The sequence below is a fragment of the Onychostoma macrolepis genome, chromosome 06 (genome assembly GCF_012432095.1).
Source record: "Onychostoma macrolepis isolate SWU-2019 chromosome 06, ASM1243209v1, whole genome shotgun sequence".
Classification (NCBI taxonomy): domain Eukaryota; kingdom Metazoa; phylum Chordata; class Actinopteri; order Cypriniformes; family Cyprinidae; genus Onychostoma; species Onychostoma macrolepis.
The window spans coordinates 6484054-6511019 of NC_081160.1; the positions used below are offsets into that span (position 1 = coordinate 6484054).

Genomic DNA, 26966 nt, shown 5'->3' on the forward strand with positions numbered 1-26966 from the left:
GAGGTAAATGCCTTCCCAAACTAGTAGGGGGAGGTTGCAGACCTGGAGCAGGCAGATGCACGGCCCAGACAGTTTCACGCCCCTGTTGTTACTGATGCGTCCAGTAGGGGGAGGCTGCTGTACAGTATGAGCCATCAGAACAGAAGCGACACAAAAAAGAGGTATGTTAAATAATCGCTAAAGTATATGATTAGATAAGTAAATGATTAGCTAAGAGTTGATGTCAATTAATTTTAATATGTTAATAGATAGGTCTATAAATGTATTTATTGACGGTCAGGATGATGTAAGTACGGTAGTAACATTTGCATGTAACGTTATGCTATTTGTTTTTTTTTGTTTTTTGTAGAAAGACTTTTGTATGTGTGCTAGCTATTTTGATTGTTTCTCTTGTAGATTGGAAATGCCTGCATGAAACTCTATGAAGAGATTTGAGCACATGTATAAATCTTTTTCACATTATTTTATAACAGCTGTAGTTTATTTGAGACTTTTTAGAGAGTTTCTTCATTTCATATTTGAATGGCAAGTGGTAGTCTGCTTAATTTTTCTTTTTACTCTCACAGGGCAAAGACATGTACACTGCCAACATGCATGCCACAACCCCCAAGCCTACTCTCCAGTGAGTATTGAATGCATAAATCATACTATATGACATCTACCATAAGTCAGAAGTAAAATAAAAGGTATTCTTTATTGGTGTTATTTGTGTTTTTTAGGATAATGCTACCATGAAGGATGCCCTTTCCTACATGAACACAAGTCACCATCCCAGACCATTATCTGTTATGTGTACGATTTTACATGGTTTAGCTCATAAGAATATAGTAATTGTTAAACTTTGTGGTTTGGATGAATTGTTCTTTTATGCTGGTTTTACGGAGGGTGATTTTACCCCAGTATCATAAGGCAAAGATAATGCAAATGTGAAATGGATTGTCATAACACTTTTTTTATACTCCCTGACCCTGGCCATAACCATTGCTTATGCATCCCTATAGGTATTGAAGCTACTCTAAAGAGAGATCCTCCTTCTAGTCTCCCTGTATAGTAATCAAAGCCTGGTTTTGGAGATGACCAGCACAGAGACATCTTTAGGTCCACAGCTAAGAGACGATTGCCACGTTCCTATGGCATATAACGTCGACATTATGCCCTCTACACCTTGCTGAACACTCCATTCAATTTCCTTCAGGTGAGCTTTTCTATTTTCTTCATTATAAGGTTGCTATAAAGTTGTTGTACTTTATTGCTGGTGATTGAATTCTATCAATAATATCTGAATACTAATCCTGTAACATTTCAATTTCTATTAGCTTGACATTCCTGCAGGCAGAGTCTTATTGAGCAGTTTGAGACAAGAGGGGTATGTTGTAGGGGAATTTACAGTAAAGACCCTCGGACCAGGTGTGTAAATTCATTATGGATGTCCTTTTTCCAGAGGTAAGTCTCATGTATTAGCTATACTCTGCATTAACGTCAGATTCACATTGTTTTAAATGTCAAATAGTTTATCCATAATGTGAGACCATTGCTCTAAAAGAATGGTTTTTGAGACACTTTTCATTTTGTGGTAAAAAGCTAAACATGAAAAATCATACATGGCTTCTTCGGGTGTGTGATCAATCTCAATTCTTTCTCTGGTAGTCCATTATCTGTGCCCTGGCTTTTGTGGAAAATCTGTCCATTCTAAAGGCTGAGGAGAAATTTCAGCGAAGACCTGTCATTTACATAAGGTACTGTAAGGATACTATAAAGGAAAACATTTCTTTCAACAACTATCTAACTTTTGTTTATCAGTGAGTGGGAGCATTTTTACAGGAGGACAGAGCAATAATTAAAAGAGAGAGTCATCAATGGGAGTCATCCTAGTTCATGTTTTTAATAAATGGTGTTAATAAATAATGTTGTACACAAAAGTTGGCTTTTTCTTCTCAGATGGCTAAATGGCCCTTGGAATTTTAGAAAAGGGTGAATTGTGTTTGTCTTTGTAGGACACTGTTCTGTTGCTGTATGACAACCAATAGTGTATATTAAAGCATAAATATTGAATAAATATTTAATTGATGGTCCATATGATTACACTGTATGCCTGATGGGCTAAATATGGTTAATAACTGAATGTAACTATATATAAATTCACAACAACATATCACTCCATCTCCTGTATATATGAAAACCTACAGTGAATATTAGGCTACAGTAGATCATGTATCATTACATTGTCCATTTGATCCAAATATGTGCATTTTTGTATTTACTAATTAAATGTGTAATGTTTTCAAAAACACTAATTGAGTTGTCTCCTGTATAGGCTATGCATGTAGGCCAACAATGAATATGTAGAGATTTTAATCCGTAGTGCAGATCATCTGATATCTTAATGTAATTTATTTAAATTCACCCACACAGAAGAAAAAAAAACAACAACTCTCAATTAGTCAATGTCTATGGACGGGAGTTGAGTGTCGTTTTTTTTCCCGCTGTATATCCTCCTCCTAGACGCATCAGGAACAACAGGGGCGTAAAACTGCCTGCTCCAGGTCTGCAGCCTCCCCGTATAACCCCAAACTGCTAATCGACTTAACACTTTTGAAATAAAGAAAGTTAAGCCTTGGTTAAAAATACTATTTTTAACTTGTCCTCCAAAACAGAGACTGGACTTTATTACTGGCATTGTTATTGATAAACCCACCAAGAGCCTATAACTCAGCTAATTTAAGATAAATTACATTAACTTTATTACAGAGAAAGTCTACACAGGAGCAACCATTATATTATATGCATTTCATTAAGGTGCCTTTATAGAGTTTGAATCTGCAGTCTTAGCACTGATCGATAACCAATGTGGCCTATAATGCCGTTTGGAAAAATTAGAGGTAAAATTGAAGGTACAAAAGAAAGCTTTAATCAGATGCAGTGAAACCGTGTGAGACATTAAAAGGGAGAGGAAAATATCTTTCCAAAATTGTTCCAAATACAGCGAGTCCACTACCATTGCACTGAAATTTAACAATTTATAGGCCAGTCATGACAGTCTCCAAAATGGAATGTTAGAAACACACAGCAGGAAAAATGTGTAATGCAGACAAATACTGTATGACAGATAAATCATGTTAGCAAATACATTGAAAATTGAAAAATACCAAATATAAACAGTTGAGTAGAAATGAAAACTCTTACACACCCCACCACCTAAAGTGTGAACTTCAAAATATCAAGGAACCAAAAAAAAAAAAAACCCACAACTTTGTTTGCTGTAATACGTGGTGTACAAATCCTGAGAACTCTCAAAAACATTAACAATATTTGACGCAATTAAGGCGAAGTCTTAATTTTAAAACATAAGAGGTGGAAAGGTGCCAGTGAAACTATTAGGAAAAGGCTTAATTGGTGCTGAAGTGCTCTTGAAACAATAACTAAAGATTAATCTCTTTGGCTGATAAGTAATATTCCTGCAAATTCTGGATTACATACTATTAATGCATGAGGAAACTTCATATCAATTATAAAAATTTCCCAATATTTAATTTACTTTGAAAATGGATAAATACTTTGTCTCTGATGTAAAATATAAATAGCCAATATTTATTCAAATGCATCGTAAGGCAGTCATCAACAGGGCAAAACGGACTACACCAAATAAACAGTTTCCGTTTCACTGGAAAGATAAATGTTTGATAAGTGGCCGATTTCTCTTTTTTGTTTGTTTATCTTGGACACAAAGTTATGCTCATGGCTCGAATAATTGTTTGGCTCAATCTGCTTTAAAACACTGAAAATTGCAGCAAAAAAATCCCAAAAGGATACAATTGCCCTCAAAGCATACAAAATTTCATTTGAACAAGACAAACTTGGTGGCAAAAATAACAGATCCTCATGTGTAACACCCATAGGCTCAGCTTTGATATGCTGAAATTTACTCAGGAGTTGGCTCTGATCCCTCACTCTTCAGATCGTTCTCCTCATCGCTATCCACACCCGAGCGTCCAGCTGTACGACGTACGTTTACAGTGAAATCTCCACGCCTAGAGGAGATACACATAACATTAAATGTGTACAAATTTGCTGAAAAGTTTCAGACTTATTTGTCAGTAACTTCTCATTTTAAAAGCGGTGTTTGTGGAGGAGTGATAAGGCTATCACAAAGCAGCAGAGAACGCACCTGAGTTTGTTCTTGAGGGTGCTGACCTCTCGGTTCATAAGACTAGCAGATTCGGTGGCATCTTCCAGCTCTCTCTGCAGCTTCCTGCGGGAGGCGTTAGCTCGAGCCGCTTCCTCCTCAGTCTCTTCTAGCTGCCTCTTCAACTGCTTCATACGAGTGTTCAGCTTCTCAGTCTGACCAAGAGGAAGATTTCATTATAAAAATGGCATTCAAATTACTGATACTTTTGAGATGTCCACTATTAAGAGTAAAATTTTAAAACAAAACAGGCTTGAATTTAAATTAGCTGTACTGAACAAGTGGACCAAAATCACCTTTAATTGACAATATATAAAAGGTCAAATTAAGACTCTGTCTTGGATTTGCAGTAGTTTGAACAAGCTTACTGTATTGTAAACTAATTGCACAGCCTACCTCATTTTTGTATTGCTCAGCATTGCGTCTCTCATCATCAACCTGCAGTAAGATCTCTTTGAGCTTCTTCTCCACACGGCGCACCTGTTTTGTGGACTGCTGCCTCTCCCTGACAGGTTTAGAGACCCAAAGTAAATCACTGACAGTCACTGAGGAAAGCTGCATCATGTTAACACACTAATAATAATAAATAATAACCTTCCAACACAAGCTGACAACTGAAAGGTTACTGGGGGGATATGAGGTGTAATTATGCTGTATAACACAAACCATCTCTAACACTCACTTCATCTCAACATCCAACTGCTCTTCGAGCTGTGGGATCTTGGCCTCCAGGGCAGCGATGGTGGACTTGTACTTGCTCTTTACAGCTACCTCCAAATCCTGAAGCTTCTGCTTTAGGTCCTTGTTCTGGCGGTCCAGCTGAGAGCGCAAACCCTCCAGACGCTGGCAGTTACCACGCTCTGCAGTCAACTCCACTGTAATCTGCTCAGCCTGACGTAAAACCAAAATAAAGCCACAGAGAGTCAAGATGAACTCCGTTTGAAGTGTTCCCAATCTCAGCAGTCATCTCATGAAGCTCTCGGTACTCTACCTGCAGTGTAGCTTTCTTCAGTCGATCATTGATCAGTTCCACATTGAGATGTTCTTCCTCAAGTTCCTCCTCAAGCTGAGCAATACGTGCCTCCAGTCTCCTCCTCTCGTCGCTGCTCAGCGAGCTGATGAAGAAAAAGCATACAATATTTAAACCATTGAACCCAGTAAGTTACCGAATACATTTCGATTTTCTTGGACCTAAACCTGTCTGATGCAGGATACCCTACCAAACAATACGTCACAATAACAACAGGTAACTCACTTCTTGGCATTCTGGCTATTGATCTCATCCTGCAGCTCATCTCGTTCTTGTTGGATTTGTCTCTTTGCTCTATCAGCAGCAGCCAGATCCTACAGAGACAAAAATGGGAAACATCTACCACATCCTTTTATAAATAACTATTCTTCTAATCTTACAATCAAATTGACCCTAGTTGCAGCACAATTCTGATCAAACAAGACAAACCTCATGCAGCTGCATGATCTCAGCCTCCATGCTCTTGATCTTGCGCTCGTTTTCTTTGGCCTGGCTAAGAGCCTCATCTCTGGACAGACGCAGATCCTCAAACTCTCTGATCTGATCTTTCATCTGGGCCTGCAAAAGCAAGAGAGAAAATGACATGGAAACAGTGTCGGAGCTGTAGCCTACCGGATACTGCATGTGCTCTAATTGTTTTATTCCACATGCAAAAGTACAGATTGAAGTCGCAAATGTCCCCACCACTTTAATACAAAAGTGAGGCCCATGCTCATTTAGAATGTGTATATGGTGAATACCTGTAGTTTCTTGAGCTGTTTGAGGGCCTCATCACGAGCCTTGTTAGCATTGTCGATCTGAGCAGCCAACTCTGACAGATCCAGCTCAAGCTTCTTGCGCACAGATACGGCCTGAGCCCGCTGTTTCCTCTCATCCTCAAGCTCCATCTCCATCTCACGCACCTGACATTAAAAGCACATTCAGTAGTTGTGCATCTCCCAGTTTCCCAACATGCATCAGCATCTCTTGGATTAACATTGCTCTGGAGAAGTCAGGCAGGTGAGCACATACCTGTTTGACTAACTGCTTCCGTTTCTCCTCACCCTGCTCATCTCTGCTCTGCAGGTCTCTCTCAAACTGAGCCTTCATGGCCTGCATGTTGACCTCCAGGCGCAGTTTGGCATCTTCTGTGAGCTGCAGTTCATCCTCCAGCTCTTCCAACTGAGTCTTCATTTCCACTAACTGCTGTTCCATTCCTCGCTTGGCCCGCTCAAGTTCATGCACCTTAAAAGAAAAAACGATTGTGCACAACTAAGATAAGGGGGTAAGAATAAATCATGACCGCCACTTTTTGCAAACTGCTGCCAAAGCACACTGGATAAAGTCATTTGCCCAGTCAAATATTTAAATCAGTTGATCCTAATGAAAGCTTACCACATGCCAAAACCATTCCGATTTACCACAATGAGCAAGACCTTCAGAGATTGTACTTTTTCTATTAATGTACGGCAGAAGACTTCACTATTGAACTAATTCACTTACAAAATCCTTACATCTTTAGAAATTAATAGATGTTTTGGCAATGGCATGTAGACAATATTAGCTCTGTTCCAAAACAGTTAGCATGTTATTAGGATAATTGCTGTCTAGGTTGGCAGCTTATTAGGTTTTGGAACAGAGCTGTTGTCTTAAAATACATGTAATGCTTAAGTTTCACATACACTCTTGCCAGCATCATCTTTGGATGACATCAGGTCCTCCATCTCAGTTTTGAGCTGCTTGTTGACCCGCTCCAGTTCGTCCTTCAAATCAGTAATTGCCTCCAACTCTCGAGTCAGAGTCAGGGCTCTGGTCTCTTTCTCACGGGCCTCTGCCTCAGCACGATCCCTCTCCTCAGCATACTTCTGAGAGATGTTCTTCTCCTCTGCCAGCATCTGCACAGATTGAGGCATTTTATCACTTATGGTGATTAAACCTCAAATTATTTTTTAAACTTTGTAGAAAAACTCAGAGAAGTAGCATTCCATTAACGGTCTTCTACCTGGTCAAACTTCTTCTGTTTACGTTCCAGCTCCTGAACGGTCTGGCGCAGGTGAGCCTGGTCTACCAGGACATCATCTAGCTCCCGCTGCAGACGTGTCTTGGTCTTCTCCAGTTTATCGTAGCCAGCATTCCTCTCCTCCAACTGCTGCATGACGCTTTCCACCTCCCTCTGCAATTTCTTTTTCCCATCCTCCATGCTTTCCAGGCTCTGGGCCTCTTGCTCAACCTTTTTCTTCAGGTCTGCCAACTGAGAAACAAGCAAAAACAATAAGAACAGTTCTTTCAAAACACAAATTGCTTCTAGATCAGCACCATCATCTAGAAGAATGTATCCACAGACTCCGGTGTGCACATACCTGAGATTGAGCCGTGTGCAGCTGCTTTTCAACATTTTTCTTGCTCTCCTCTTCCTCCTCCAGCATCTCTTTCAGGTTGTTCTGTTCATCCTCCAGTTGCCGAACACGAGTGGAGAATGCAAGTTTCTGCCTGGTCTCCTCCTCCAATAATGCCTACCCACAGAGAAAATATAAACTAACTTTTGAAAAACAGAATAAAGTTTTATTTTCATCAGCAACAGTGGTAAAACATCCGTTTAAAAAACAACTCCCCATTAATGTTAGGGCAAGCAGGACTAATAACACTTGTGACCAACTGAGCAACCCTCAGTGAAAAGTGTGAAAATTGTGTGACCAAATTGTACCTGTGTGTCTTTAAGTTGAGACTCAACAGAAGAACAATCTTTTGCAGCTTTGATGGATTTGCTCTCCACCTTGCTCAGGGTGCCCTGTAGAGTGTCGAGCTCCACCTAAACATTGACAAAATGATAAGATTTTCAACAAGGCTCAAATTTCCACTAAAATGTGCAATTATCCAAGTGCATCAAAGTGTAAAAATCTCTACAAGATCCTTTTAGTTTCAATACCTGCATCTTCGACACTTTATCAGCCAGTTCCTGTTTCTGTCTCTCACTCTCTCCATGTTTGACCTGAAGCTCCTGGAGCTGCGATTCTGCTTTCTTCCTGCGGTGCTCAGATTCATTTTTGCCTTGTGACGATGACTGAAGTTCGATCTGAAGTTCGTTGCGTTCACTCTCCAGAGCCTGTTTAGCCTTTTCCACAGATGCCTTAGCCTGAGGGATCCAACAGTGAAAGTTAGTCAACATTTTTCTGCACAGTTTGCTTCTGGGGATGGAAAGAAAATCCAGACTTCTCAGAGAAACTCTACCTTAAAATAAACTGGTCAAAAATGACAAAATTGTCATTTTTCTAAAAAGTGCCAGGAGTGCTAAATACATACAACTGCTACATATTTTAAATCATAGCACCACCTTTTAAAAAAAACAGAAAAAACAAAAACAAAGGCTAAACACTAATAGGATCAACATTAAAAGGCAAGAAAAACCTCACAATTTCCAAAGCAGCATTATTAACAGCATTGGTTTAGGAGAGGCACGTGGTCTCACCCTTTTGGCCTGCTCAAGCTGTTCATTGAGCTCCTCAAAGGCCTGGTTGTGTTTCTGTCGCACTTCAGCTAGCATCTGTTCATGTGAACGAGCCTCATCTTCCAGAGTCTTCTTTAGCTGAGTCACTTCAGTCTCTCTCTTTGTCCTTCAGATAGAAAGAGAAGAGAAGAATCTTGAAGCTGATATAGGATAGTGCTGTAGTACCTTTATTTTCCCATAAGAATGACGTGCTACCCTTGCACAATTTCCATCACAGATAATCCAACTGTAATTACCAGTCATAAATTAAACTCAAAAGTACAGATTATTTGAAGCAAAATCTCTCAAGTCAGGTCTTCACTAGCCCAGCAGTTTTCCTCATGGCTGACCTGAGTTCCTGCTGAGCAGCAGTAGAGTCCAGTGTGTCCTCAAGCTCGGTCTTTAGAGCCTCCAGTTCTTCTCCCAGGTCCCTGCGGTGTTTCTCAGCTTTAGCACGAGCAGCTTTCTCCAGCTCCAGATCTTCCTGCAGCTCTGAGAGCTGGGCCTCCAACTCACGAATGTTCTTCTGGGCAGCATTCTTAAGTGCAGCTTCCTCCTCAATCCTACAGTGGGTGGTGGGGGGGGAAAGAAATAATTACAAAAATGTAGCTAGAAATGAAAAACATGTTACTAAGGGAAAGTGTTAGGCCTAAACGACAAATATGGAAGTGATCGATAGATGAAATTGAAGATAAATGCTGATCCTCCAGTAACGACTGATAGGTTTTCGTTACATGTTTTACTCACCTTGCTAGTGCAGCCTGGAGCTCTTCCTCCTTCTTGGCCAGTTGGGCACGGAGCTCTGCGATCTGAGCCTGCAGCTCTGCAATCTGATCATGCAGATCTGTAGAATCACCCTCCAACTTCCGTCTACTCTTCTCCAACTCTTGCCTCTGCTTCTCTTCCTTCCTTAAGCGATCTAAGAGAGTGGACATTTAACATCTAAGAGTATAAAAACTGAAAAAAAACCAAAAACACAAAAAGCAAATATGTACCGAGATGGGAGTTTGTTGCTGCAAATAGAGTCCCCCCCCCCCAATCAGCATTCTTGGGCTGACTTTAGACAACAGCATTTTTAAAAATTATTTTAAGGTCCTGAAAACTTACCCTCCAGGTCGGTAATCATGGCTTCATGTTTGTTCTTGAGTTTCTGCAAACTCTTGGACTTCTCTTCCTCTTCAGCCAGGTTAGTGGTGAACTCAGAAATTCTCTCCTCCAGCTGCTTTTTCTCCTGCAAGCACAGATGCCAACACAACTATCAGAACAAGCACTAAATAGTTTTTACAGCAGATAAATGGACACCTCATGCAGTCCCTACAGGTTAGTTGGAGTAATGGCTGATTTTATATCTGGGTTGGAAATCGAGAAATGGTTCTTTTTTAGAAAAGTTACTCATCTCAACTGTAGTCAAACTTATCTTTGGGAAACAGTTATAGTTGTAGTGAAATACTACAACATTTGTTGCGTGTAGTATTGAATTAATTGTCTGGAGCCAATTTCATATGGTGGAATCAGAATCAGGTTAAATTTCTACTCCAATTACTAAATCGTGAATTGAAACTACATTGCTGATGAATGTAAAAGCATAACGTGTTTGTTAGACCTTGTTAAGTTTGGAGTTTTGGTCATCAAGAACCATAATTTCCTCCTCAATCTTCTTCAGCTTGGCATCCATGGTGACTTTCTCCAACTGCAGCTTCTGTCTGGCAGCTTCCTCCTCATCCAGTTGCTGCTCCAGATCCTGGGAAAGGATTAGGTTTTTCAATTACAAGTGAACAGTAATCTCAATCTGAAACCTTAAAAGATCCAATCTCCCAAATGCAAACTATTTTAATCAAACTTCCTCTCACCGAAATGTTCTGTTGCATCTTCTTCCTCTCCACCTGAAACTGTGAGACTCTCTCCTCCTCTTCCTCCAAGCGGGACTCCAGATCATGCAGGATCTCCTCCACCTCCTGCTGGCGTGCAGCAAGACGTGCCCGCATCTCTTCAGCCTCTTGACACAGCTCAGTCTCTGCCTGCAACTGCTCCTGCAGTGCCATCTTCTCTGCGTTTAACTTTCACAAGGAAATCTCTGATAAGGTTATGGACACCAAGAAAGAAGATCTTGTATGGGAAACACACCACGACCATATACCTGCTGTTGTTTGGCCTCAAACTCTTTGAGCTGGTCCTCAGCCTGCTGCTGTCTCTCTTTCATCTTAACCAACTCTTCCTCTTTAGCGATCATTTCCTCTTCCTGTCTGGTCACCTGCAGCAAAGGCTTCACCTGAAAAAAAAAAAAAAGGGGGAGACATTCCTTTTAGTTCTCTTATTGATCTAATAAACACAGGTTTATGAATCTGGATGCGTACCTTGGTGAAGAGTCTCCACCAATGCCAATTCCTGAGTTTCAAGTAGGCTGCACAGTTCCTTTGGATCACCCTCATGGCCGTCAGCTGCTGCTGCCTCTTGGCAAAGGCTCTACATAAAAAAAACAAAAACAAAACAATTTATCAGTCAAACAGCCCTGTTCAGTTAACACGTCACAGACATCTTCAGTCACCTGTTCTCAAAGACATTTCAAAATAACTTGGTTACCAGCAGCAACCATAATTTTAATATTGGTGCATCCCTAAAATAAACATTCAGCTCAAGTAATTTTTAGCACTTCAATCTCTGTTGTAGTTCTAATCTGTACAAGTCCAAATATTTAAAATATCTACCTCCTAGCAACATAGCCTCTACACCAGGCCTGGAAAGTGATAATGACATCTGTGATCTTTAGATCTCTCTCTTCTTCCAAGTGGGCAAGAACTCCAGCCCTGAAGAACACTTTACTCTGACCGATACGGTACAAGTTAGAATCCAGTTCCAGGGCTTTGATCTGAGAGTGAGTGAGAGAAAAATATATGCATGTGACTGATAAGTTAACATTTTTAACAAAATGCATAAGTTGTCAGGTGTGCATTAACTCTTACCATGAGGACACAGGCCTGCTTTCCATCCATAAAGCCCTTGGGGATGGCATTTGGTGTGAGGATCTCATATCTGAAGTTATATTAGGGGAGAATAAATTAGAGACTAAAGAGTTTAAAAACCTATAGATACTAAATCAACTCTATATATGCATTATTCATAGTATACAAGCAGGCGGAATACTCAACATTCATGAAAATCCAAATACCTTTGTCTGAACTCCTGGAAGACAATGCGGTTGGGGAACCCTTGTCTACAGATCCGAATTCCTTCCAGAACGCCATTACACTTTAGCTGATCTAGAACCAGGTGGTGTGCCAATTTACCAGCCTAGAGGAGAAAAGCAGTGATGTAAATTTTAGAGGCCTCAAACGGTGCACGAGTTATCAGGCTGCACAAACAGGTTGAAGGTTTTTCTATTCACACCTTCTTCTCATGATTGGGGATGATGCATCGGACAAAGTTAGGGTTGGTGTTTCTGAGAGTGGTCATCAGATTTGTCAGCTGCTCTTTGTACAGCTGTCCTACCGTACGGAACATTCCCTTACGAGTCTTGACGGCTCCATGCAAGGATTCAGCCATTCCAGCCACTTTGTCCAATCCCACAATTCTGTCCACTGATGAAAACAATGAAAAACAAAACACATTATGCAGGAAACTAACAAAAGAGTTAAGACAACTTTTCACGTTTATCTGTGGAGTCTTTAAGTGTCCAGGGTGAACAGTAGCAGACCACCTGCATATTACACACTGGCAAAACCAGACTCACTTTTCTCTATGACGACCTAAAAGCCTGACAAACAAAAGCTCAATGCAGCAGGTGGATTGTCGTCAAAGCTTGTTAGACATTAGTGACATCCAAAATCATACTCCAGTTACCAACCATTAAATCAATCTACTGGGTAATCATCTACTCAAAGGTGTCATACCATCCTTCCAGAGCTCAGACACAAACTTGTCTGATGATAGGTTGAGTAGAGTAGCCACATTGTCATTCAGAGGGTCCATGTTTTTCATTAGCCATTCATTTGCCTTGTAATCGACCTGTAAAAGACCAGATGGACACATACACGATACACTTACAAATAATATCCAATAAGGTACTTCCTCTTAAGCCCCATTTGTTTTTAGTTTTATATGGGGAGGTGAAGGAAATGTAGTGTTCTAGAACATGTAAGTGTTGAAATATATTTTTCATACTGAACATAATATTGATGCGTTCACTTGCCCACCTCAGCAATTTCCACAGACATTGCTTATCCAGTATGACTTCATGATACAGTCATCCACAGTATAAAGTTACTTTACAAACACATGAGAAACTAATCTTGTTCAAATAATGTTTAAGACCCATAATGGCTCTTACTTTGCCAGCGTAGTGAATGATACAGAAGTCAGAATCATCTTTGAGCTTCTTGGGTTTCTGGAATTTTGAGTTGTTGCCCAATTCCTGAACAACTTTCGCCACAAAGGATTTGTCTGTGGCTTTTGGGAACCAGCACTCCTCATCCAACAGAGCCAGGATTCCTGGAGGACCAGCCTGAGGAAGGGGGAAAAAAGGCCAAGGAATAATGAGAAAAAAATTAAAAAAAAAAAAAAAAAGTCAAGGAATGGAGGATTTGAGACAAGCAAAGGAATCTACAAAGTTTGAGGAAAGAATAAACCTACAGTCTTCTCAATGAGTTCAATACAGGGCTGCAGGTCGAGGCCGAAGTCGATGAAGCTCCATTCGATGCCTTCACGCTGGTACTCCTCCTGCTCCAGGATGAACATTGTGTGGTTGAACAGCTGCTGAAGCTTCTCGTTGGTGTAGTTGATGCAGAGCTGCTCAAAAGAGTTCAGCTACAGAGGGAGAAAGAATTAAAAGTCAAAATTAGAATGGAGGCACTCAAAAATAAAACATCTGGGAAATTCACATTTTTCCCACAACCCTTTCACACCTCAAAGATCTCAAATCCAGCGATATCCAGGATTCCAATGAAAGAAGCTCCCTGGCGCTTGGTCTTGTCTAAAGCTTTGTTGATGCGCATAACCAACCAGCGAAATAGTCTCTCATAAGTGGCTTTGGCCAAAGCCTCCACTGCAAACTCAGCCTGCTCTTGAGTCTGAGCCTTCTGAACGTAATCACGACCCACTTTGATGCGCGGCATGAGAATGGCACGTGTGAAATCAGTCACATTCATGCCCAAGAGGTGGCTCACCTTCTGGGCAGCTGGTAAGTGAGAAAATAGATATTTAAAACTCAGAAAAGATGATTGATTTAATTCTAGAATAAACATCAAGTATAACATGTAAGAATAAACCAAGCTGGGATTAATTTGTAGTGCATGTTAATAAAGAAAGTGAAACCTGTGTCATCGGGCATGGAGGCTTGGTCAGAGTTGCGTTCCTTTTTAAAACTCATGTTTCCTAAGTGCAGTACAGCAGATACTACCTTCAAAAGACCTGGGACATAAGAGCACATTACATTTCCTCAAACCAACACGCCACCTCTCAGAAAGACAAACACCAAACTTCAAGTTCATTCAATATAATAAGAATAAGAATAACTACAAAGTAGTCCAACACAGGCCATCATGAGAAACTGGCAAGCTTTCCTGATTCATGAAAGACGTCACCTTTAGGTGATTAAACACTGCAGAAGAAATACAGATGAATGAGTGTCTTGTTTGAATCTCTATACCTGTCTGCTCCTCATCAGGGATGCCCATAATCCTGAAGGCATCTATGGTTTCAGCAAACAATTCTTTATCCTGTTGTCCAGGAATTGTAACATTTCCATTTGACAGGAAGCGGTACTTATTGTAGTCCTCTAGGCACAGCTCAGCTGTAGAGTAGAGAATAAACTTTAGAAACTTTTCACAGATTAGTCCTAGGAGTATTTACGTCCTTCGGATGAAACGTTAAACAGAGGTCATGACTCGGTCATTAAAAATCCCAGGATGTCCTTCGAAAAAGAGTAGGGGTGTAACCCTGGCATCCTGGCCAAATTTGCCTATTGGCCTCTAACCATCATGGCCTCCTAATCAACCCCATACACTGACTGGCTTCATCGCTCTGTCTCCTCTCCACCAATAAGCTGGTGTGTGGTGAGCTTTATGGCGCACTATGGCTGCCGTTGCATCATCCATGTGGATGCTGCACACTGGTGGTGGATGAGGACATTCACCCATTCTACGTAAAGTGCTTCGAGTACCCAGAAGCGCGCTATATAAAAATGTAACAAATTATTATTTATATTACTACTACACTGCCTCATGGGTATTCAGTGTTAAAGTTAAGTAAACTTGGTGTATATTCACAAAACACAGCATCACATTCTTAGTTCAAAAATAACTTAAAACTAACATGGCTTTGAAGAATTTATAGCTTGAATTTGTTAAATGGCATGAAATGGTTCTCACCACGAAATTTGTCTCCTGCTCCCGACAACAAGTAATAAAAAACATGGAAGGTCCGTTCATCTTTGGCCTGTCTGATTGCACGAGACTTCTCTAACAGATCTGAAAAATGCTTGTTAGGGGATTAACAATAAGATGAATACATTCTGCATAAGAACAATGAAATAAGTTGTTAGCTTGTTAATATTTTAGTTTCCTAAATGTTTCAGTCAAAAGGATACAGGTCTCAATATTGGCTCCAACGATGTAACCGTTGACATCAAAGTTTATCCTGATAAACTTTCCCTGAGAATGAACAGCTTATATTGATTCATGTCAACACTTAAGACCTTGGGACCTTTTAAAGGGGTGGTTGATTGCGATTTCACTTTTTTCAAATGTTACTTAGTGTGTAATGTTGCTGTTTGAGCAGACAATATCTGCAAAGTTACGAAGTTGAACGTTTAATGCAAACGGAGATAGTCTTTTAAAATTCTGGCAGTTTAATGCCTACAAAAACGACTGATAAGGGACTACAACGAGTTACTTCCCAGGTCCGTTACGTCATGAACCCAGATAAACCCCACCCCGGGAACACACAGCAAAGGGGGCGAGGCCTACTGCGCTGCTTTAGAGAAGAGAGAGAAAACTAGGGGTGCACGTAAAAATCTATTCATGTATGAATCACAATTCTGTCTAACGATTCTAATGGATTCACAAGTTTCAAAACCAACGTTCTAGCAGCGGTTCTTCACACTGTTCCTCACGTCCCCTGCTCTGCATCTCTCTCATTCAGATCAGCTCAGTGAATCCTCTTCACTAATATCCTCTGCGTCTCCATCGGGCTCAAACTGAGAGATGGTCCTCACTGTAGAACACAAGATCCAGAGGGTGTGGTTGGATCTGGATCCAACTCCTCCCACCTCACATTTACCTAAACCTACCTGTCTCCACCCCCTGATCCCTAAACCCACCCATCTCCACCCCTAAACCTACCAATCTCCACCCCCTGGATGTGGATCCAACCCCGCCCCCTGAATCTTTGTTCTGCAGTGAGGGGCTACTGCAAACTGATAAGCAACAGACGACGCCATCGTTTACAATACAACAGCACATACTGCTGAGCTGAGGGGCGGGATGCGCTCTAGAGGTTTAGTCAATCACAGCACACTCGGCCAACTAACCGATCAGAGCCCATTGTGCATTTCTGAGGGAGGGGCTTCATAAAACCAGGAAATAATCGGGGCATTTATCAGAGAAGGGACCGAGCGGTGTGGAAAAGGTAAATTATGTGAAAAAAAAAAAAAAATGTAACAAACGAAGCATTAACATGTTAGATTGCACCCCATAAACAAATCAAGAAAAAAAAATAGTTAAAAACAATAAGTAGTCAATCACCCCTTTAAGAGTAGTCAAATGGATTTTTGACTGTGCACACTTACAAATCGAGAAGAATTATCGTTTTTCACAGTCTTGGCATTGCCAAAGGCCTCCAGAATCGGGTTAGCCTGGAGCAACTGTTTCTCCAACTCCCCCTGGCAAACAAGGAATTGATTAGATGGAATTAAGAGCACATTTAAAGTTACAACAGCAGGAACTGTTAGCGATTAGTGAAACAAAGACTACATCCTGAAACAAAGTTCCCAATCCATCAATACACAGTAGACCCAGATCACCTATTTGCAAATGAAAGTATTGCTTGAGGCTGAAAACCGATGCCTATTTTTGCAGTAGAGTACATTCTTCCACTAAACCATTCGTGCATTAAACTGTTCCACACCAGTGTTAGAATTTGCATTAGCTGAAGCTGTTAGGAGACTTTGCAACAAAACAATCATGCCAGTAGACAACCATGATCAAATTACCAGGAAAGTGGGGCGTGTATACAGCCAAAAAAATAAAAATAAATTAATAAAAAGTAAATGGATGGTATGGTTGGACGGAGAGAGGAATGGGGAAGGCGTATAACTCACATGTGACAGAGTGACACTGCTCTGGAGGAAGAAAGAGAGAGAAAGTCTCAAAATATGGGCACAAAATGAAGGGGGACTCAAACACTCAACAGGATGCTTGCTTTTTTTTTTTTTAAAAAGTGTTTAGTGTATCATCAACCATGAACAAATAAGCAGGTATTCACAAAGTCATTAGAAATCCAGTGGGAACAGGTCTAGGCCTGATACAGGAATGTGACTTCCTGGTCCAGAGAGAATGACAGAAGTTTCAAATCCATAAACAACAACTGAGAAAGACTTTTGACAGGAAAAATGGAGGATGAAAAACAGGAAGAGATAAAACTGATAAACAAAACATTTGTCATGAAGGGGGCTGGAGACAATAGCTGATGTTAAAAATGGATGTGGTTATTTATTTATGAACAGCTCTGTCATGACAATCAGCACTCATCTTAGCCGTCGGCTGTGCACGCAAATGAACATTTGCTCATGAACGACTAGTTTCCACGACAGTGAACTCAGTGGGGAAAAAAGGGGGTTTTATACTCACTTGATCTTTCTTTGTTTTGAAGGATGACGCTACAAATGCAAGGTACTGGATGACTTTTTTAGTGTTTTCTGTTTTTCCAGCACCAGATTCACCCCTGAGGAAATATTAATAAAGAATAAGTTTTGAAAGAACACAGTGCTGTCATTCTGATATTGTATTTTGGTACTAGTATTTCAGAAGTTCCAAGTCAAGCTTACGTGCACAATATGGACTGATCCTCACGATCTAAAAAGATCAAGAAAAATGAATCAACAGTACTCCATCACATGAACAGGAGTGCCATTTTGGCACAAATAGTGGTATCAGTCATGCAGTTAGCGTTCTCACCCTGCATCATGCTCCTGTAGGCATTGTCTGTGATGGCGTAGATATGAGGGGGCATCTCATGCCTCTTTTTGCCCTTGTACATCTCAACAATCTCTTCAGTGTAGATGGGCAGATGCTTATATGGGTTTATTACCACACAGAAGAGCCCAGAGTATGTCTGAAACAATGATTTACACATGCCATTCATCAAAGTGTTTTAAGTAGACCAAACACTTACAAATAACCCAACATTAGATGACTCTTTGTGAGTAATGAAATAATATGAAACAATTATGCATTTTCCACAAGTTTCCTGCATTGTCAGCATGTTCATTTGTTAACCTGCCAGTACATGCACAATATCTGAACTTGAACACCACAAACACGCATTTCAGACAGACTTACATAGATGAGTCCCGAGTAGTACCTCTCCCTTAGGTTGTGTAGAACAGAGGCTTCATTCAGGCAGGTGAGCTCCGCCATATCCTCCACCTTGCTGAATTTGGGCGGGTTCATCTTCTGGATGTCATCCTTGTTCACCTTGATTTTCCTGCCAGAGTCGAGCAGCTCCACAAGACACTCATCTCCAGTCTCCTCTTTGACGGAGCCGGCCTCAAAGCCAAGCTTCTCTGAAGGAACCCAGACCAGCTTCTTAGAGGCCCAGTCTGCCTGGGCCAAAGGGTCATTGATAGTATTGCGGTCAGCATAGAGGAACTTCTCTGCGTCTGACATTTTGGCTACATGTGAGAGAAAGTGAAAGCATTTATGTTTTTGTGGTTTTAAAATATTAAAGTTCCACAGGATAACCCAATAAGATGACAAATGTTCAGGGAAGAGGATCTGAGAATTAAAACTAGCATGACGACAGTGTCTTGGGGGGGGAGGGGGGGGATAAAATTGTACACAAACATCTACATGGTGACTCGTTCAAGCATCTGACTCCAGTACGTCAATATTGTCCTATAAAACATGAGAACCACACCTGCTCAGGCTTCCTCAACTCTTTTGCTTCCCTTTTCCCATTTATTCCATACGGAATCAAATTCCTTTAACAACCCGTAACTACAGGAATTCCATAAGTTCCCACACTCATATTAGAACCCCACCAATCTGTTTTAAAAATTCATATTATCAAATACAAGTGCTTGATAATGTCTTTTTTTGTGGCTAGAAACCAAGTCTGACAAACCTGGAAAGTGGTCAAATGGACTAACTAGGTGTGTGGCCACAAACATTTTCATGCAGAAATTCTATTTACTGTTAAAGTATTACATTTACAACAAATTAAAATACCACATTTAAAAAGTCCAAGACTTTCAAAACTTTTACATTTTTCTAATTTACAGTTTTATAATTTGAACATTACATTATATATTTTGTTGTAGCGTTATATCGTGCTGTTTTATACTGCACATAAATTGAATAAAAAAAATAAAGTAAAATTGTCTTGCGAGTTCTGAAAAAAAATTCACACAATTTTATGCATGGAACTATTTGGCAAGAACGCAATCATAAGTGAATGAGACCCACCGTTTCCATTTCACCATAACATTTATGGTGTCAGGCCTACATTTAGCTAGTGCATTCATTCATTTGTTTGTATTGCCATACCAGCATCTATAGCTATTTTCATGGTAAGATCAATGTCACTTAAAAGAGACAAATAGCAGTAACACAAAACGGTAATTGCATTGCACCTTAAGGCACTTTTAGTGAGGGTCTACCAAACATCTACTGTGTGCTGATGCAAACACACACAAGACACAATCACCTATTACTTTGAAGTGAGGAACATCTGCTCTGATGGAGTAATTCCTAAACAAGTTTGGACAAAGACAATTTCATTATCCGCCACACCCTGCAGAAGGCTCCAGAACTCAGAAATAAAGGTGTTATCCTTAATTTCAGTCAAAAAGAGCAAAAATGTAACCTAATATGGCTTAAACGGCTTACAGCACTACGCATGTTCAGAAATGTTTAATCACTGTATCACAAGAGTCCACTTAGAAATATTCAGAGGGCAAATAAGAAACATCAGATGAGTTTGATAAATTATGCAAAGTTCTTCTTTAAAGAAATCTAGACTGTCAGAGTCTAAATGGATAAATCCTAATATGCATAATATGAATATCAGAGCAGTGTTACTTAAAAAGGATCCATTTAGAAGCAAAATGCTATAAAAGATCTAGAAGTAGGCATGCTTAACTGCACAAGTTTACAATGGTCAATGTCTGCCATTTTGTTGTGTGTCTATAGTGCATGGTTAATAACGTAACATGAATACAGTATTTCAGTATCTGAACAGACTTTTGGGGAGTATATTTTTCTCTAATTGTGAGGAATTTATTAAAACATACTTATATTACCAGTAAAGCATATTACTGCAAAATTTGCAGCCTGTTCAAGTTTTTTTTTTTTTTTTTTAACTAAAAATCACAAACAACAGTGCACCACACCCCTAATATTAACAATTATAAAAGTTTGTTGCAATTCACAACAACTGCCATTTGTAATACGGTTACTGAATAACAAATAAAATTAAAAATGTATAAGTGAGGAAAACAAGGAATAGGCCTCGAAGGAAAAAAAAAAAAAAAGACAGTGGGATTTCACTCTGGTAACTCAAGGGGAGTAATATGGCAGTGTCCTACATCGATCCATCCCTCGGGGGCAAGGAAAAGAGGCTTCTGGGAGTCAAAGTTCTCTGCCTATTCAAACAATGAATATACATACTGGCAGCAACCTCCACACATTTTAATCTGCCAATTTCTAACCAGACAGATAGAAAGCCAGACAGCCAGAGTGGGGAAAAAGATGCTAAGTGATGTGCAATGATGCCATTAATGGCACTCAGAGCGTCAGAGGAAAGCGAAAAGAGATGACAACAGCACAGCTTTAGTGTACTGTTGAGATGGAGTGAGTGTAAGAGGGATAAGGAGATTAGCAGGGTGTCATCTCTGTCTGCAAGTTCATTAACAGCTCAAATACAGTCGCTGTGATTAAATGCAGATGACAGCGTGTGCCCATGCACATGACATGTACCTCTGTTGGGTTGCCCCACGATGGTTTGTCACCAGATTATACAACAACAACAAAAAAAAAAAAAAAAAAAGGAACAAACTATGAGCAAATTATAGTACATGTAAGTGACAGGAGTTGGACAATCGTGGTTTAGCAATGAGGAACAAACAGCCACCAGTGACAGGACAAAACATTTTCTGGAACTTGTTGATATTGAAAAGTTGCTTCACCACACTGACACACTTCCTCTAGCTTGAAGCTTTAATGCAAGACCTTAGAAGGCAACATGTTAGAGCTTGTTGTCTGAATTTAAAACAACCACAGAAAACAGCCTGAATTTGCATTTATAATACTTCTGTCTACAGTTTAAGTGTAGAAATTCAAACCTGGTTATATCTGGCCATCAGGGCCAAACACAAGACTTGGTAAAATATCCTTCATATTTCACCTTGGAATCTATATAAATGTATTTATATATATATAATATTTCTCATATTTTATATATAATGTGAAATACCCTTTTACATTTAATTTCATGCCTTTAAATGCCAATTGAATGCAAGTAAAAGCATTGCATTTTTTTTTAATCTACAAGAAAAAAAAAAGTCTCAATAGGCTGAAATATGATACGATTAGGCTCAATATTAGCTTTACACATCAGAACTAATTTATTTGTAAATTATCTTTAAAGAGGGTAATGTGGGACGTGTTTTTAAGTTTGTGAGTTTGTCCTGCCGTCACAGTGGTCACCTGCAGTGCCATGCTTTATTTTATCCCTCCATCAGCACGTTCTCTCATCCCACTGATCTTGGCTTATGTTCAATCCTTGCTTATAGTTCAAATGCCAACAGCTCTGAGATGAAGTCAACAACAGCAACACAGGAGTACTTACACTGATCATTTTATGCAGGGAAAGTTGAAACAGTTCTAAAGCAAAAGACTACACAAAGAATCGAAGACGTTCATGCAACTTTGTAACTAACATTGTGACATAAGAGTCAAGGCATCTTGTTCAGAGTCTGATCTGAATGCGTGTCCTCAGGGCTGAGCAATTCAGGTCGTGTCTACTGCAAGAAACCGGCCTCAATGCAGACTGGGCGTGTTGCACAGAGAAGGAGCAGATGGATCACCTGAACTGAGATGTTACAGATAGCGGAATTGCTCGCGCATTTTAGCAACTACATCATTTTGGGTAGCAGTACAATAAAATAACAATAAGCAATAATAAAAAGTATCAACAAGTCATGACATTATAATTTTGAAAGCGTTTTCATGAAGCCACCCTAAATTAAGACTAGTAATAACTTCCTTTTCCGTGTTCAGTAGCATAGTTCCACGCGCGTGCATTGTTTGATTGTGCAGAACAGGTACAGGTGCGCGCTCGGGTGAGAAGAACTGAAGTGTAATTGAATATCAAACGTTAGCTCACCTGTTTTCTCTCAGGCGCCGTTGTTTGAGAAGACCTGCTTTCCTCAAATCTCCTGTTTTTACGGAGAATGACACGGATGCGACGAAATTATCCGAAAAACTCTGGAGTTTGTGACACTTTCCTGCTTGCTCATCGGCGTTGTGCTCTTCTAGTTTCCTCTCACTTCTCAGCAAACTCCCTCTGACTCTTAAATCAGCTGCGTGGGCGTGTCCACACGACGTCGACGACCTTATTGTCCCGCCCATTTATATGATTGAGCGCTTCATTGGACGTATCAATCAAAAGATGTGCTTTCATTGATTGGTCATTTCTTTTGCACGGCTATAATTGTGCCTAAAAAGTGATCTTAGGTTAGGCTGTTAGGTCTCAAATACAGTCCAAACGTCTGAGACAACATTGACATTTAATTGAATTCAGTTTAGTTTTTGTTTTATACAAATTTAAAGCAGATTTTACTAATTAAATATGCATGAAATATGCACAAGAAAAACAATAAATATTGAAAATATGGGATTCAGAATAGAATGCTGAATTTGAATGCTTTTTCAACTATTTTACATCTCAAACCTCTGAATTTCTACAAAGTTCCACTCAACATTGTGCTAAGATTTCAATGAAAACATCATAAAATTGACTTGACAGACACGTTTTATTACTTAAATTACTTATATAATTAATTACACACACACACACAAATCAGAATATCCCTTGTAGTTCAGAGAGAGGGTATGGATTATTAGCCTAAATGCTTCATAAATGCTGGAGGAAGCTGGAGTGGAGGAAGGCTGCTGGTGGAGAGGCTGAAGGAATGCAGAGCTTTGCCTGTACTTGCATTCCTGCAGTGATTTTCCTCAGTATATTTAAAGAGTCATACTGTGGAGGTAAACTAAGACCGAGAGAGAGAGAGCAGGAGACTAAAGTGAACGTATACTGCTATGAGTCACCCATAGGATATCATAAAACAATAAACGTTGGTCAGGCGATGACTATGATAAACTGGTCTGTAAACTACTGACACATGATCTTCATGGCATTTACAGATATTGCATTTTTCTGTGTGTGTCAATCAGGGGTTGAGAAATGTGAATTGATTATTGTAAATGATGTTGTTGATGTTATTGGCAACAAAGTAAACAAGGGCTCCTTTACTTTAAGTCAAAGTTCAAGAAAGTCCACAAAGAAGGTCAGACAGATTGTCCACGTAATCCTATGTGAAATTGACTTGAGGCAGAAAATTTTATTTTATGGAAATTATTAATAAAACAGAGGCTCACAGCAAGACAACTTGTTTAGGAGACCTTAAGGACACGTATGAGTATGAGTCTATACCTAGCCTCAGGTGGGTTGATTCTTCCTTATATGGTATGAAGCAAGCACATAGTGAAAGGATGGGCTGTAGTTTAAGCAGCGGTGGTTTTGGATTACCCATAACCCCACTGGCCCACCCCATTTTCTACCTTCCTTTTTCCTCATCTTCATCTGAAATACTCCGTGGCATGAAAGATGAAGAGATTATTTTCAAGAGAAGGCTTGTCGCTACATGACCACACACCAGATAAGCAGACAGCAAATGAGATTTCTTAAACCTGCTCGTCTTTGCACATTGTTCGGCTGAGTTCTGCTTCACATACACTGTGGTATCTGTAATCTTATCCATAGTACAAATGCATGCGTAGGGTGCGTTACTTGATATGATAATGAAATGAAAAGGTGGCTGGTTGACTATACCATTGTCTACTTCTCAGTCTGATGCAGTTTCTTGTCATTTACACACCCAGAGGGAGAGCGTGACAACTGAGGTGACATAGCACTTCACAGCAGTGTCCTGCAATGTCTGTTATTATATATAATCATTTTTTAAATAAATTATTTTTATTCAGCAAGGATATGCATTAAAGCGTTCAAAACATTGATAATGTTTCCTTTTATCTTTCTATTTACCAAAGAACCCTCATAATGTATCACAGTTTCCACACAAATATTAAGCAGCACAACTTTTTCTATGCTGATAATAATTAGAAATGCTTCTTGAGCTGAAATCAGCATATTATAATGATTTCTGAAGGATTGTGTGACACTAAAGACTGGAGTAATAATGCTGAAAATTCAGCTTTACTATGACAGGAATAAATTACATTTTAAAATACATTAAATAGAAAACAGTTCCTTTAAACTGTAATAATATTATATCACTATATTATTTTTTTGCTTCATTTTGAATTAAATAAATGCAGCCTTGGTATACATAAGAGACTGCTTTCAAAAACATAAAAAATTAAAAAACTTTTATTAAGATGACATGCTTTTTAATGGGTAGTGTATCCAGTAATGTAAATATACCGCCTTAATAAGGTTTTGAATTTTTAAAATCTTTATGCACAATCACATGACAGGAACAGAGGCCTCAGGAACTTCTATTTAGCCTGTGTATATAGACTCCTTAAGTTTCTCTCAAGCACCACCAGAGGGCGATCTGCAATAATAAAAACAAAATTCAGGCCATTTCCTTTTAATTAAATGTTTAATTAACAATCAGCTGATCTGCAAGAATCGTCTATCTTCATATTCAACTTTTATGTTTATTATTATTTTATTTATTTTTATTTTTTACAAAATGAAAGGAGGGCTATACCTGAACAGTCACATTCAAGCACCATGTTACATACAGAGGCTTTATCTCACTTCCTTCAGTGGATGAACTATGTAGAAAAATGTTGGCTTACAAAATAGCCAATAACATCAATAGACAAAAATGTCTGACAACAAGCTTTACAGAATAGTTTCAGTTTCACAATCTTTAAAAAAAACAAACAAAAAAAAAAATCACAAATGAGTGTTTCACCTAAATCTCTTGTACACATGTTCAGTAAATTCTACAGAATGAATTTGTTTAATGAAAACATAGTAATTTGTACGTAAAATGCCAAAAATTTAAAATTAAAAAAAAATAATGTGAAAAAGAGTTATTTACAAAAATTATATAATCTTATGTGAGACACGGACAGTTGGTAGATGTATCCCATTAACCTTAGGATGAAACCTGAGGTGATTCCTTAGTCTCTGTATTTTTGGTTCTGGATCACTTATATCACTAAATTGACTTAAACTGTCAATAATTCTAACAGGAAAATTCCAAGGGAAAACATTCACATTTTATACAATGTAAGATATAAAACATTTGCTACATCCTGTACATATTTGTCTCCTTCACATCCCACCTAACTGGTGCTGAAATGTTCTTAAATATATTATGGTCTTGAAAACTGTCTCTGTACAGCTATTGATTCTCTATAACCCTATTTCTGAATAATGCAATATTTTGCTCCATGGATATTTAACTTAAATACTTAGCCATAAAAATAGTGCTAGCAATCTATTTATTATCTTTCAAATACGCTTAATAGTAGTTTGCTACATCCTACCAATCTGTATTTCCAAAAATAGAATTGATTTTCTTCCATTCACTCTTAAATGTCAGTAGATGTTAATTTAAATCTTAAATTTCACAGTTGATATTCAGTTTCTGTATGGCTGTTAGATGAGAAAATCTTTTTATAATGTACACAGAATGTCAATGTCTGGCATTAATAATGCAAATACACTGCAAATTTACAGAGATCGAAGATTATTATCAGTTGGAACACTTTCCTTTAGTAAAAATAATACAAAACACCCACCCAAAAGACAAGAGACAGATACTACGAGGATCCAGACAAACATGAGGCTGTTGTTACAAAATGATCCCAATTGAAATGAGTGGCTATTGCTGTCATTGTCTCTGTCAGCCAGAAGGGGCAGTAGAGGTGAGTAAGGGGAGCCTCTAGACCTGAGTGGAGTATGATCTTGTGAGGGAGGGTCTAGGGCGAGCGCAGGTAGAATATTCTGAAGGCATGTCTAGACTGCGCTGGAGATGGAGCGACGTGAGTGGATGAGGACATCGGGAGGGGCGGGGGCCAGGTATGGCTGATGGTCATGTGATGCCTGTGTACAAAACCCCTGGAACCTGCTGAGGATAGAAAACAAAGCATTTCTGAAAAAGTGCAGAAGGGAGAGAACAGGGTCAAGGTGACATGTAACTACTGAGGAATGCAATCAGGGTCAGAAAGTAATGTGGGTTGGGGCAAAAAAGCCACCAAAATGAATACAAATGCTTCCCAAATTCACGATAAACTAAATCTATTGCTGCTGTTGCGATTACAGTGAAATGTGGAAATGAATGAAGAATGTTGACTGCGGCATTTACATCTAAAGTTGCTCCAGATTACTTTGCAATGCTGAGCATTTTAATCAATTACACACATTTCTGTTCAGCTCATGAATACAATGACCAATCAGAGGCGTTTCGATTAGTTACTGCTGAAAAGTTGAATTTTCTCTATTGCATCCAAAATAAAAGTTTTTCTTTACGTAATATATGCGTGTATACTGTGTGTATTTATTATGTATATATAAATACAAACACATGCATGTGTATATTTAAGAAAAATATGTTATGTTTATATATTAAATATATTTATATATAATATAAAAATAAAAAAAATATAAATGTATACACATGTAAATATTTTAAAAATATATAAAACTTTTGTTTTGGATTAATCATTTGACAGCACTAATTTTCTCATCTATGATAAAAATGCAGATATAATATAATTAAAAGGAAATTTAATGTGACGGCTGAATCATGTTTTTGT

At 39.1% G+C, this 26966-nt stretch overlaps 2 protein-coding genes and 1 long non-coding RNA gene across 10 annotated transcripts in view; 1 reads left to right on the forward strand and 2 right to left on the reverse strand.

Moving 5' to 3' along the window:
* Positions 1-33: 33 nt before the first annotated feature.
* Positions 34-2754, forward strand: LOC131541903 (uncharacterized). 2 transcript variants are annotated; one of them, XR_009271614.1, is made up of 7 exons: positions 99-161; positions 397-441; positions 567-622; positions 720-792; positions 1002-1195; positions 1317-1443; positions 1648-2754. It is a non-coding gene; the product is annotated as an uncharacterized LOC131541903 (long non-coding RNA). The 2 variants fall into 2 exon arrangements; XR_009271613.1 differs by lacking the exon at positions 397-441 and having other exon boundaries at positions 34-161.
* Positions 2755-2885: 131 nt separating this feature from the next.
* Positions 2886-22480, reverse strand: myh9a (myosin, heavy chain 9a, non-muscle). Of its 2 annotated transcripts, XM_058777906.1 has the most exons (41): positions 22273-22480; positions 18228-18559; positions 17844-18000; positions 17714-17741; positions 17517-17610; positions 16988-17008; positions 16457-16549; positions 15257-15320; positions 15039-15137; positions 14318-14461; positions 13984-14079; positions 13575-13846; positions 13303-13476; positions 13001-13174; positions 12564-12678; positions 12061-12251; positions 11843-11964; positions 11637-11706; positions 11382-11542; positions 11031-11139; positions 10814-10945; positions 10527-10733; positions 10280-10417; positions 9784-9907; positions 9424-9595; positions 9027-9239; positions 8659-8803; positions 8119-8325; positions 7897-8001; positions 7553-7705; positions 7195-7443; positions 6875-7087; positions 6225-6437; positions 5954-6115; positions 5643-5771; positions 5439-5527; positions 5175-5298; positions 4866-5074; positions 4580-4688; positions 4166-4338; positions 2886-4028 (listed from the first exon to the last, which is right to left on the reverse strand). In XM_058777906.1, the coding sequence occupies exons 2-41, from the start codon at positions 18552-18554 to the stop codon at positions 3920-3922; spliced, it is 5886 nt and encodes a 1961-aa protein (XP_058633889.1). In that variant the 5' UTR covers positions 18555-18559; positions 22273-22480; the 3' UTR covers positions 2886-3919. The 2 variants fall into 2 exon arrangements, with proteins under 2 accessions (XP_058633889.1, XP_058633890.1); XM_058777907.1 differs by lacking the exon at positions 16988-17008.
* A 2300-nt stretch (positions 22481-24780) lies between these two features.
* The window catches only part of plppr2b (phospholipid phosphatase related 2b), a 165373-nt gene continuing 163187 nt past the window's right edge, over positions 24781-26966 (reverse strand). For 5 of the 6 annotated variants that reach the window (XM_058779654.1, XM_058779649.1, XM_058779648.1 and 2 more), the window contains one exon: positions 24781-26278. In XM_058779654.1, coding sequence (XP_058635637.1) covers positions 26167-26278 — 112 coding nt within the window. In that variant the 3' untranslated portion in view covers positions 24781-26166. The remainder of the gene's footprint in view (positions 26279-26966) is intronic. The other variant, XM_058779653.1, reaches the window with a different exon arrangement.

Bases quoted from the DNA above. Each gene is read 5' to 3' on its own strand.
- myh9a (XM_058777906.1), bottom strand. From the start codon at position 18,554: ATGTCAGACGCAGAGAAGTTCCTCTATGCTGACCGCAATACTATCAAT. The intron at 9,908-10,279 runs GTCTAACAAACA...CTGTGCTTGCAG, and splicing joins AAAACTCCAAACTTAACAAG to GAGAAAAAGCAGCTGGAGGA. The intron at 7,706-7,896 runs GTACAATTTGGT...CTCTGTGGGTAG, and splicing joins CTCAACTTAAAGACACACAG to GCATTATTGGAGGAGGAGAC.